The sequence below is a fragment of the Cuculus canorus genome, chromosome 7 (genome assembly GCF_017976375.1).
Source record: "Cuculus canorus isolate bCucCan1 chromosome 7, bCucCan1.pri, whole genome shotgun sequence".
NCBI lineage: Eukaryota > Metazoa > Chordata > Aves > Cuculiformes > Cuculidae > Cuculus > Cuculus canorus.
In genome coordinates, this window is record NC_071407.1 from 3,538,809 (window position 1) to 3,552,053 (window position 13,245).

Sequence of the window (13,245 nt, forward strand, 5' to 3'; positions counted from 1 at the left end):
CATCTTCCTCCAGGAACAGGAGGACAAAATAATAGAACAAGGGATTGGGCGTTTGCTTTGGCTTCGAGCACAAAGTGTAAGTGGCTACCATAGCAATGTGAAGCAGATTTTAATATTTCCTAGTGTTTAGCAGATAATCGACAATGGCAAATGCTGCTGTTTCACGTACGAGGCAGAACGGGGAGCTGATAAAAGTAGCAGATGAAGACGTCTTCGACGAAGGCAGTAGAAAGCTCTGCTGTAAACACCCAGCTAGACGCTCAGAGTAGCTTAAGCCTTACTTAGGTAACAGCTTCTCAGTCCCTGCAGAGCAGGGATGCGGCTCAGAGGCCACAGCTGCAAGCTGGAATGAGGCAGGGATCAAATCAGATCACAAGTATCTCATTTGGAGTTCCTCAGCTGAATGTATTTGGGGGGAGCAACACAAGATGCTGAAGGTGGCAGTGGCATTGCTATGTTATTTAGATGAGATGCTTGCAGAATTCCTTGGCTCCTTTCTACGTTTCATCCTTGGAAAATGGTGTTCTTGATGAACATTTGGTTCATTAATGCTCATCATTACCTAAACTGTGTTTTGTCTTTCAGTTATTGCTGCCTCTTCTTGTAGGTGGCGTTCATAGGAACTTCTTCCCAGGAGAGAAAAAGGATAATTAACCCTTTGTTTGCCTTTCCATCTTCTCTTGATTTTAATAAGAAGTGAAAGGCAAAAATCTGAGACATCTGTTGTTTCTTTCAGCCATTTCCACAGAGACATTAGATAGCATTTCAAGCACTCAACTGACAAAACAACTCACCTTGTGAGACCATTCTGATTTATTCAATTGTGGCACTGTACTAGTTCCGTACAATAGAAGGAATAATTTTTTTCTCTGAGACTTCATCAATTTTTCGCATTAAAGAAGTATTTTCACATAGTTTTATGGTATTTTATTAAATACGAGTGAAGATATTCTTGATATCAGAATATGAAGGAAATTAAAAAGAATTCAATTAATCATAGAATCATAGTATAATAGAATAATAGAATCATAGAATAGTTTGGGTTGGAAAAGACCTTAAAGATCATCCAGTTCCAACCCCCTGCCGTGGACAGGGGCACCTCCCACTGGCTCAGGCTGCCCAAGTCCCATCCAACCTGGCCTGGAAGCCCTCCAGGGATGGGGCAGCCACAGCTTCCCTGGGCAACCTGGGCCAGGGCCTCACCATTCTCATGGTGAAGAAGTTCTTCCTTATGTCTAATCTAAATCTGCCCCTCTCCAGTTTATACCCATTGCGCCTCGTCCTGTCACTAGAAGCCTTTGTGAACGGCCCCTCCCCAGCTTTCGGGCAGGCCTCCTTCAAGTATTGGAAGGTCACTAAAAGGTCTCCTCGGAGCCTTCTCTTCTCCAGGCTGAAGAAGCCCAACTCTCTCAGCCTGTTCTTGTAGGGAAGGTGCTCCAGCCCTCTGATCATCTTTGTAGCCTCCTCTGGACCCATTCCAACAGTTCCCTGTCCTTGTTATGTTGAGGATTCCAGAACTGGACACAAACCTCTAGATGTGGTGTCACAAGAGAGGAACAGAGGGGCAGAATCACCTCTAAAATCTCCAAAATAACCTTCTGATCAGACCCAGAGATGTGTGAAATGCATGATTTGCCATCTACTTTAACTAACAAGCCTTAACATAGATCTAGTATACAAATAAAAAGCACCGGCAGAGTGAGCATAAGATGCACACTACTTTTGGTGATAGAAACAGTATGTATCCTCTTCCAAGGAGCAGAGCAAACTTCATTTTGTTCAAATAAGGTGAACCAAGAATAATTTTAAAGTCAAGATCTTAACAAGAAATGTTTTCCTGTGAGGGTGGGGAGGCCCTGGCCCAGGTTGCCCAGAGCAGTGGTGGCTGCCCCATCCCTGGAGGGGTTCCAGGCCAGGTTGGATGGGGCTTGGAGCCCCTGAGCCAGTGGGTGGTGTCCCTGCCCACGGCAGGGGGTTGGAACTGGATGATGTTTGAGGTCCCTTCCAACCCAAACCATTCTATGATTCTATGATAATGTTCACTCTAAGGAGTTCTTTCATGGCCTGTTCTGATTTCTAGCGTGAGGTTCATTACCTAATTTCTTTATCTCTGTTTATAGTGTTGCCAGTAACAGAGTTTGAGTGAGTTGTAGGAGCTGCCCTGTGGTACAGCAGATCTGAAGAGTGTTGCAAAGGTTGTATTTCTCCGGTAATTGATGACCAACAGTTGGATAAGTGGGAGAAAGATCTGCTGATAATTTTATGGAAATAAACTTGCTTACTCCTTCATTCCTTTACTCCCGCCTTGCTGAAGGACTTCCAGAAATGATGGTTAACTTGGTGAGAATGCTTACAGCAACTCTGAGCTTTGTCTCTGTCCCTGAATTCTTACAAAGAGCCCAGTTCTCAACTGGCATGAAGTGATAGAGCTAAACTGCATGCAATATTGCCATGGTGATTTTTATCAGCAAAATACCTGGCATAATTATCTTAGTGCAATAAGTGTGGTCAAGTGGTGAAATGTAATCCAACACCACCTGAAGAATTCATGTGACAGCTTTGTTTTGCAAGAAGGGAGTAGAAGAGCTTGTTGGAAGGGGAGCCCAAATGCCCTTTAATTCAAGGAACTACCATCTGACCCTAATTATGTAGTGAAAACGGAGGTGGTGCAAGCACCAGAAAATGGACAAGTCTGCAGCAAGAACAAAAGCATCAACTGCTGTTGAGCTTTGCAAAGTTCAGCTGAGAGAGAGAGAGAGAAACAGGCAGACAAAGTGGCTCCAGTCACATGAATACTTGATGGAAAGTGTGTTGAGGAAGCAGGGCCATAGGTTATTTCTCATGAGCTGCAAAATTGCTTAATACAAGTGAAATGAATTCCTGTGGAAATTAATTATGAAGGCAACTTCACAGCATAATAAAAATGTAGGGAAAATAACCGCAGGATTGAATTCAAAAGCTCTGCATAATGAATGGTCTATCAGCGTGCGTATGATCAGTACCTAGAGACCTTGACTGTTGTGTAGTAACTTACTTAAGTTTCTAACTCACTGATTTTATTATTTAGTTTGACATGATGTGAGTTGTTTATCAAAGAACAAGGTCTAAAATAGCACTGTGAACTACAGGAAAAACTTGAGAAGGAACAACTTTTTGTATGTGGTGACACTTCATCAGATTTCAGTGTGGTCTTTCCCTAAGATTTCTCCCATGATAAACATCTGCCCACACCAAAACCTGATCATGTCTGTGTTTCATAATGAAGTCATGAGCACAAAGATACTCCATTCTACATGTCTAAGCGATACTCCATCCTTCATGGCTAAGATTCATATTTTTTTCACCCAATCTGGTAGATCATCCCTTCTTTCTCAGGGGGAAAAACCCAAGACTTCTTTATTACTGTCATTTATCATCGCGTAACACATGTTAATTGTTTAAAGATATCAGAGTAGGGACTCCTGGGAATAAATGCTATCAAAGTATCTGCAGATGAGCAATACACAGACCAGATACCTGCTAACAGGTGACTCGTGAAATTTCCAGTCATAAGACTGTGTGGAGTAACTTCTTTTATAGTGGGGAACACCAGATTCTCTTTCAATCAGATATGTTCAGACGCAGCCCTACCAGCTCATCTCTCCTCTTTGCAGAACAACACAGGACAGCATCCCATCAGAGGTATCAATGGAGGGAGAGCATCTTTCACAGACTGGTTGAGGTTGGAAAGAACATCTGTGGGTTATTTTGTCCAACCTCCCTGCTCAAGCAGGGCCACCAGGAGGCAGTTATCCATGACAATGTCCAGATAGCTTTGAGTGTCTCCAATGATGGAGACTCCACAACCTCTCTAAACAACTTCTACCAGCGCTTGATCATGGTCACAGTGAAAAGTGTTTCCCAATGTTCATAGGGAACGTGTTCTCGTTTGTGCCTGTTGCTGCTTCTTCTGTCACCAGACATCACTGGAAGGAGCCTGGCTCCATTCCTTTTGCATCCTCCCTTCCGGTATTCACACACATTGACAACATCACCCTCTGAGCCTTCTCTTCTCCAGGCTGAACAGTTCCAGCTCTCCCAGCCCTCCCTCATGTGTGAGGTGCTCCAGTCCCTTGATTGCCTCAGAGGCCCTTTGCCAAACTCTCTCTTTTATAAGTAAAAAAATTACTTTAACACTCAAGAATCAATAACTGATTGTCAATTTATGCATAATGTTCCACCTGAACCCAAGGGAATTAATTTGGCAACTGTAAGCGGGCTTGCAGAGCTCTTACTGTCAGAGCTACCGTAGAGTTGGTGTTTTTAATGAATCAGGTCACTGGCGTGACATCTACAACAAAAAAACCCACAGTGATGTGGTTTCTAAGATGAAAGAGGACACGTAAAAATTGTTTCTTGCAAGGACATTCCTGTACAAACCCCCTTCTCCTCTGTTCTGACAGCCCATTTAATCCAAAGCGCTACAGAATGAACCAGCGCAGGACCCCAGAGGAACACATAGGAGACACTGCAACAACGGGTGAAGCACAGTCTCCCCAGTGTGGTACTGGTGACATGGGGTCCTCCACTTTAGGAATGAATGCGGTCTGGAGAGCAAATAAGTTTCTAGTTTTCCAAGACTGTGACACTTGTCTCTGCCAGGCTGGAAGCAAATGAGATCTCGTATTTTGCTGCTAGGAACATACTGAATCACTTCTGAGCTGTTTGCTATCTCTAAATATGAGTCCTTGCATGTGCTGGCAGGTGTTCACATTTCAGCGAGTGAAACCCACCACCTGTCTGTGCTTGAAGACAGAGGAAGCACCTATTCCAACCAAACTACACGAGGTGAGCATCCATAAAGTACGACGTACTGCTATGAATCTACCTAGTTATATTTTATAGCTGCAAATTTAATATGCAGGGTTGTTAATTATGGTACAATTAGAGCATTTTAAAATGCCACGCTAAATACTTAATCTTCTTCTGATTCATCCTCCAATCAGTTTACGCCTTATTTTGTGCAGATAGACACGTTTTCCATCCTAGATGGGGACAACTAGCAAAGATCATGCCAGCATCTCTAATCAAATGGTTAAGTTTTTCAAATGAATCCATATTATCTGGTTTTTTTTATATATTTAATCATGCTTATACTCCAGTTTGAATGTGTGTTGATTAGTTAGTTATATTCTAAGGGAAACAAGAACTGCTTATATTTACCCAGCTATATTATGGTAGTCATTATTCAGCACTGATTGGTTTGATGGAAAAATATACGTTACCTCAGCAGATGAGTTGCTTAGCCTTATTCATCATGTTAATTATATACCCAAATAGCTATTGCCGTTTCATGTTTTTGAGTTTATTAATAGCTGTTTACCTATACAGTGATTATGCAGTTTACTCTTACTTGTCCCTCCCTTCTCCTCCCTCAAAACTTGTCAGCTCCAAAAGTGTTAAACATCTATCTGTAGCCATGCCGTGGCAGGGGAGTGGAACTGGATGATCTTTAAGGTGTCTTCCAACCCAAACCATTCTGATTCTTTGTCCTGGGGGTACCTCCAGCCTGTAGTCACAGCTGTTTCCACACGGTAGCTCTCCTCAACAGGATGATGATGAATTCTCAAGAGTTAATTTAGGCTTTGCAGGCACTTGGGGCTGCCAGTGCTTCAGTAGAGAACATTCTTCTCTCTCAGACAGAGGAGGTCCATTGCTTCTTTCTTTGCCTCTTGGGGTAGGGGCTTTATTTACATGAAAGGTAAGATCGTCTTTGTGTCCATTAGAAGGTCTGAGTAACTTTTAGCATAAATAAGGAATAGGAATATGCACATTCCAGCACGGATAACAACTCTATCAAATTTCTGATTGTAGTAACTGTTTGACAAGGTACCGGACTCTTCACTTCTGCATGCACAGTTATATGCAGTGTTCTGTTAAATAGTCAATTTATGAGAAACAAAATATTATATGCTATAAGGATAAGTACATAAGGTTCTCAATCTACTGCCTGTAGATGACTCCAGCCCCAAATCACTCATTCATAGAATCATAAAATAGCTTGGGTTGGAATGGACCTCAAAGCCCACCTAGTTCCAACCCCCTGCCATGGGCAGGGACACCTCCCTCTGGATCGCGGTGCTCAAAGCCTCATCCTACCTGGATGCAGAGAGGACTGTTGTCACTCCTGTCACCTACATGGATTATCAGAATCAATTTAAACCCTGCACTAATTCTCCCACACAACAATTACTGAGGACACCTTATGAAAAACTTTGTGATAGTTCTTAACTGATATCAAGACCTGTGTTTTCTTTACAGGAAACAACCCCCTCAAAACACAGCCTTTTATCCTCCCGACAGCCCAGGTTACATTTAGAATGGATTGCCCTTGTCGCAGACTCTCTCCAGACTCTCCCCAACAGGTCTGTGTTTCTATTTGGTAGCGGGAGCTGGCGTGCTCTTCTGCCCGATGTCTCGCCAGAGTCAAGCACAGCAGGAAGATACCACAGCACGTCTCACCCACTTACTTATATTCCAAAATTTGTCTTTTTTCACAGCCACATATTTCCTTAATTTGCTCAAACTTCCAGAAATTACACATTTATTTTACCGCTGCTTTTGATTATCACTGTCTCTACGCAGCACTACAGAGCGTTGTGTAGAATGATACCCAGCTTAAATCACTGCTGCATTTGGGCAAGAGCTGGATTCCAATTCCAATTTCTACAGTGGTTCTAGCCTTTCCCATCACGCCCTTCTTCCATTTTCTTACCAAGCGTAATTCGTGATGCTCAAAACTTCGCACAGTTTGTGAGAAAGCCATTCCTGACCTTGAAAGAACGGGCATATATGCATGGATCCTAAAGATACAGTGAATCCATCTGAATTGTCATCTTTGAAAGGACATGGATTATCTATGATGTGTCACGTCCAGTAGAAAGACTCAATCTTTGGGTTTTTTTCCCCAACACCAGTACTTACTGCGCACTGGACAAGTTTTCAGATACCTTTAGTATCTGAAACCTTTGCCATTTATCAACCTTCAGATACCTTTGCCATTTATCAAAAAAAGAAATGGTATTGTTGAAACACTGTCACTAGAAACTGCTTACGTATGTTCAAAGTATAATATTGCTTTTCTTTAACAGACGAAGCAACTCTTACCCAGTCCCTATTTAAGCATTGTGAAATCCCAGGTTGGATGCTCAAACTTCTTGCTCAGGCCTTTATGATCTTAGTGGTTTACAGCATCGGTTAGGAAATCACGATTTAGACATTATATTATATACAAATAGGCATTATGGACTGACTGTTATTTAAAATAACCCTGACGGAATGAATGAATTTCATGGTCCAGGGAAACATCGCTGGGGATGTTAAATCCTTAGAGCAGAGGGGGATCCACTACCAAATAGTAATGGAGTCATTTAAGGAGGAATTTCTTCACTAGGAGAACGGTGAGGCACTGGAAGGGGTTGCCCAGGGAAGTTGTGGCTGCCCCATCCCTGGAGGTGTTCAAGGCCAGGTTGGACATCCTTGTGGAAAACACTGACTCTTCAAGGCGGTGTAACTTGACATGGGTCTAAGTGGATAATAACAGTAAGAACAACAAGGAAGCCGCAGTACAGAAATTATGGAAGGCAATTCTTTTGACAGAGCCATACTACTTTAATTTGGATAAATAAATAAAATAATGGAAGAATCGGCTCACTGTCTCTACAGATATCAAAGAGATTTTATACCCTGTTTTGGCTGCGTACAACAGACAGAACATTGTTGCAAGACGAAGATGTCCGGTGTCTTGGCACAGCTCAGGGACCAGCAACCCTACAATGGCTCTTTTGCAAATTCGGCTGTTGCACCACATAAAAGGAATTGGTTTGGAAACGGAAGGGAGTGATAGCGGCAGTGGGAAGAGAGGCTGGGAATGAGACCTGTTGGCTGAAGCCAACCGGCAGCCCAAGAAAAGATGCTAAAAAAAACCCAAAAAACACTGGCAAAACTGCTCTGACTTAAAGTGGTGGCGACTGGAAACCAAGGTCAGCCCTGAACCCTAAGGACCTAAACAGGACCTCTGTGTTCACATGGAGGCATTTATTGATGTGTGACCTTATTTGTAGTTTTTTATATTCAGCTTCTGGTTACAGACACAGATTCTGGTTGACTCTTTTCCACTAGGCTGAAAAGACCTGAAGGATTGAGGATTTTTCTCCAGTGACATTAACATAAACAAATAGTTTTTTTCCTTTTTGCTCACATAAAAAGATCAAGGGGTTTAGGTCTCTCATTGCAAAGCACTCCTCTCAAACTGTAGGTCACTTCTTTTCTCTTATGTGTTCTCGGTAAATGTCTCTGTACCATCTTTTGAAGAACTGGATACAGTGAATTTATAGAATCATAGAACATTTTGGGTTGGAAGGGACCTTAAAGCTCATCCAGCCCCAATCCCCCTGCCATGGGCAGGGACCCCTCCCACTGGATCAGGTTGCTCAGAGACCCATACAACCTGCCCTCCAACACCTCCAGGAAGGCAGAACCACATCTTCCCCGGGCAGCCTGTGCCACTGTCTCACCACCCCCAGCGTGAAGAATTTCTCCCTACTTTAAATCTAATCTAAATCTTCCCCCTTCCTATTTAAAGCCATTCCCCTTCATCCTGTCACTCCATGTCCTTGTAAAATGTCCCTCTCCAGCTACCTGTAGCCCCTTCAGGTACTGGAAGGTCACTATAAGGTCTCCCTGGAGCCTTCTCTTCTGAAGGCTGAACAACCCCAACTCTCAGCCTGTCCTCATGTCATAGAAGAAGCTCTTTCCCTGCTGGCAGTGCACATCTCACTCGTTTGCTGCAGTACCTGACCGCCAGCACGTATGGAATTACACCTTGCTTCCCACCGCCTCTACAGAGCCTCTGACCTCTTGGTGGCTTTTCCCCCTCCCACGCCCCGTTAACACCCAGATACACCCGGGGGGTGACACACACACAAGACCCCCGATTCCACATTGTGCAGACGATGCCTGCCCATGGGGGCTACTGGGATGCATCCCCACTGACCTCTTGGTGCCTCTTCTCCCTTCCACCCCCTCACTGACACCCAGAGCCACCCAAGGTGGGGGGACACAAGAGCTCCAATCCCACCTTGTGCGGGTGGGCTATCAAGACAAGTCTCCCTTGACCTGTTGGTGGCTTTTCCTGCTCCCACCTCTCGTTGACACCCAGAGGGGACACAAGAGCCCTGGTTCCATGTTGTGCAGGCGATGCTTACCCTTGGGGGGTACCGGGATGCATCTCCTCCGCCCTGTACCCTGCGTGTTCCCCCTCCCGCTTCCTCGCTGACACCCAGAGGGGACACGGGAGCCCCGACTCCACCTCGTGCTGGCAGTGCCTGCCCGAGGGGGGGCTACAGCACACATCCCCTCTGTCCTCCTGGTACCTTTTCTCCTTCCCACTCCTCGTTGACACCCAGAGACACCTGGGAGGGACACGAGAGTCCTGATTCTACCTTGTGGGGCCATGTCTGCCCTTGGGGGCTACTGGGATGAGTCTCCTCTGACCTCTTGGTGGATTTTCCCCTTCCCATCCCCTCGTTGACACCCAGAGCCGTCCAGGGGGACACAAGAGCCCCCATCCCACGCTGTGCTGGCAGTGTGTATCTGGGGGGGCTATGGGATCCATCCTTTCGGACCTTTTGGTGCTTTTTCTCCCTCCCATCCCCTCGTTGACACCCAGAGCCGCCCGGGGGGACACAAGAGCCCCCTTTATGCTGTGCGGGCAGTGTCTGCCCTTACGGGCTACCAGGACGAACCCTCTCTGACCTCTTGGTGCCTTCTCCCCCTCGCTGCCACCCGGATCCACACGAGGGGACAGAAGAGCCCCGTTTCCACCTCGTGCTGGCAGCGCCTGCCCTGGGGGACGACCAGGATGAGCCTCCCCTGACCTGTCGGTGCCTTCTCCTCCTCCCACCCCTCGCTGACACCCAGAGCCACCCCGCAGGGACACGAGAGCCCCGGTTCCACGCCGTGCGGGCGATGCCTGCCCTTGGGGGTTACCAGGACGAGTCCCCTCCGATCTCTCGGCGGCTTTTCCCCCTCCCCTCCTCTCGTTGACACCCCGCAGGGACACAAGAGCCCCGATTCCACGCCGTGCGGGCGATGCCAGCCCGAGGGGGCACCGGGATGCGTCCCCCCGCCGGGTACTTTGTCTATTCCCCCTCTCAGTCCTTCGCTGACACTCAACAGACACCCGTGGGGCGACACCAGAGCTCCAATTCCACACTGTGCGGGCGCTGTCTGCCCTTGGGGGTTACCGGGACGGCTTTTCCCCCTCCCATCCCCTCGTTGACACCCCGGAGGGACACAAGAGCCCCGGTTCCACGCCGTGCGGGCGATGCCAGCCCGAGGGGGCACCGGGATGCGTCCCCCCCGCCGGGTACCCGGTGTGTCCCCCCCCCTCCCAGCCCGCCACGCCCGGGGGGGGGCAGCCCCGGTCCCGCACCCCGCACATGCTCACTGGGGCTCGGCGGGACTCTGGGCATGTGCAGAGCGAGCGGTGCCGCCCGCCGCGCCCCGCCGCTCCGCTGCCGGCAGGTAAAGCCGCCGCTCGGGGCGCGATGGAAGGCTCCGAGGAGGAGAAAAAGCAGCTGGAGCGCCTCGCCGGCTTGAAAGAGAGAGGTGAGGGGCTGGGCGGTGCCGGCGGAGCGGCTGCCGCGGCGCCGGGGGGTGCGCTGGGAGGCGAGGGATGATGCGAAGAAGGATGCAGGAGGCGGTGGGAGCGGGCGGGGCGGGATGATGGGGGCTGGGAATCCCCCGGGAGATCCTTCCCTGCTCTGTCCAGGCGGGGGAAACAACAACAACAACAACAACTTAAAAATGAATCAGGGGATTGAAAAGTTGTGTCCATCCCAGCTGCCGCGCATCCCCGCTGGGGTCGCACCTGGTGGTGCCATGGATGCTCCATCCCTGGAGGTGTTGGAGGCAGGATTGGATGGGGTTTGAGGGACTTGGTCCAGTGGGAGGTGTCCCTGCCCATGGCGGGGGGTGGAACTGGATGGGCTTTGACCCCCCGTCAGGACAGGCTGTCAGAGTTGGGGTTGTTCAGCCTGGAGAAGAGAAGGCTCTGGGGAGACCTTAGAGCAGCTTCCAGTGCTGAAAGGGGTTCCAGGAAAGCTGGGGAGGGGCTCTGGATCAGGGAGTGCAGGGGTGGGACGAGGGAGAATGGTTTTCAGCTGAAAGAGAGGAGGTTGAGATGAGGTCTTAGGAAGAAATGTTTTCCTATGAGGGTGGGGAGGCTCTGCCCAGGTTGCCCAGAGCAGTGGTGGCTGCCCCATCCCTGGAGGGGTTCCAGGCCAGGTTGGATGGGGCTTGGAGCCCCTGATCCAGTGGGAGGTGTCCCTGCCCATGGCAGGGGGTGGGACTGGATGGGCTGTAAGATCCCTTCCAACCCAAACCGTGCTGTGATTTTATGAAGCTGGGCGGGCATGGGCATCATGATGGGTGATGGTGGGTTGGGGTGCGGGCAGGAGGCTGAGGCACCACAGCACATGGGCTGTCATGGTCTCTCCTGACATTCCTGCCTGGTGGTCAGTTGAGTCCGTGTGCTGGTAACAGGAGCATTAGAGTCATAGAATCATTAAGGTTGGAAAACTCCTCTGAGATCATCCAGTCCACCCATAAGCCAAGCACTACCGTGTCTAACGAACCACATCCCAAAGTGCCACATCTACATGCTTTTTGAACACCTTCAGGGAAAGAGACTCCACCACTGCCCTGGGCAGCCTATGCCAGGGCTTCACCACTCTTTCGGTAAAGAAACTTTTCCTAATATCCAATCTAAACCTCTCCTGGTGCAACCTGAGGCCATTTCATCTCATCCTATCCCTTGTTATTTGGGAGGAGAGGCCAGCACCCACCTCTCTACAGCTTCCTTTGAAGTAGTTGTAGAGAGCAATAAGGTCTCCCCACAGCCTTCATTTCTCCAGACTAAACTGTCCCGGTTTCCTCAGCTGCTCCTCACAGGACTTGTGCTTGAGACCCTTCAACAGCCCTCTTGCCATCCTCTGCACACAAAGAATGGGCATGTATTGATCTGCTGGCTGGCAGTGAGCCTGGAATGGCTCCAGGGCGTGAAAGTCCAACTGCCTCGCTGTGTCTCTGTGGAGCTGAGCTTCATGTGGAGTCCGTGGTTGCACCTAACCTGGTGTCATATCCCGTCTCTCACTCTGCGTTACAGGATCCGATGCGGACCCAACCTTCAATCACTCTCTCCTACTCTCCATCAGTGTGCAAACTTCCTGCTGATAGCGTGGGGCTCAACTTGATATGCCCTAAGTTTCTGTTGAGCCGTTGTAGTTCCAGTGTAAATGAAAGGAAGCACTTTCCCTGGGCTGGTGTAGTTCCCTTTGTGGCTTCAGTAAAAATGTCCAGCACTTCAGCTTTGTAGATCTTAGCTTCATGAGTGCCTACCTTGGCTAGGAAACAAAAACATTGTAATGTTTTTCTCTTGTGAGGGTGGTGGGGCCCTGGCACATGTTGCCCAGGAAAGCTGTGAATGTTCCATCCCTGGAGGTGTTCCAGGCCAGGTTGGATGGGGTTTGGAGCAACCCGATCCAGTGGGAGGTGTCCCTACCCATGGCAGGGAGTTGGAACTGGATGATCTTTAAGGACCCTTCCAACCCAAACCATCCTCTCATTCTACAAGAAGGTGCATGGAAAAGAGCTTGGAAGCTTAAAAGGCAGCCCATTGTTTAGCATCACTGGCCAGTCTGTCGCCAAACCAAGTTGGTCCTTGGTTACGTAGGAAGGCACCGTTTGAAGAACCAATGTCACCAGCTGTTTGAATTGTGGGCATGTGCTTGTGAGCATGCGTGGAGTGATCAGCATGCCCTCCTGCCTCACAGCTTCACGTGCAGTGGGTGCAAAGTGCCAGTGCTGTAGTTCTCAGCTGGGAATTCCTACAGCTGCCTTCCCCTGGTCTTCCGGGAGCCTGAGAGGAACTGTTTGGAAAGGACAAAGTTGTGTAAAAGAACGAAATTACAAGGGTGTGATCAGTGCTTCTTTTTCTGTGACTCCCTCTCACCAGAAATGTGCTCAGTCACCTTTGCTGCAAAGCAGCAGCTTTTCTTAACCAAATTTCAGCTGTATATTTATAACTATTCGTGACCTGCTTTGGCACTTCTTTTTTTTTTTCAGTTGTTCCTGTGCAGTCAGCATTGTAAATTCACGATTACAGGCTGTTGTAGGCAGATTCTGATTTATGAAATTCATGAT

General features: G+C 48.2%; 1 protein-coding gene across 4 annotated transcripts in view; it reads left to right on the forward strand.

Annotated features, from left to right (window-relative positions):
- Positions 1-10,502: 10,502 nt before the first annotated feature.
- Positions 10,503-13,245, forward strand: part of SHTN1 (shootin 1) — a 68,802-nt gene continuing 66,059 nt past the window's right edge. For 3 of the 4 annotated variants that reach the window (XM_054071672.1, XM_054071671.1, XM_054071675.1), the window contains exon 1: positions 10,503-10,650. In XM_054071672.1, coding sequence (XP_053927647.1) covers positions 10,590-10,650 — 61 coding nt within the window. In that variant the 5' untranslated portion in view covers positions 10,503-10,589. The remainder of the gene's footprint in view (positions 10,651-13,245) is intronic. The other variant, XM_054071674.1, reaches the window with a different exon arrangement.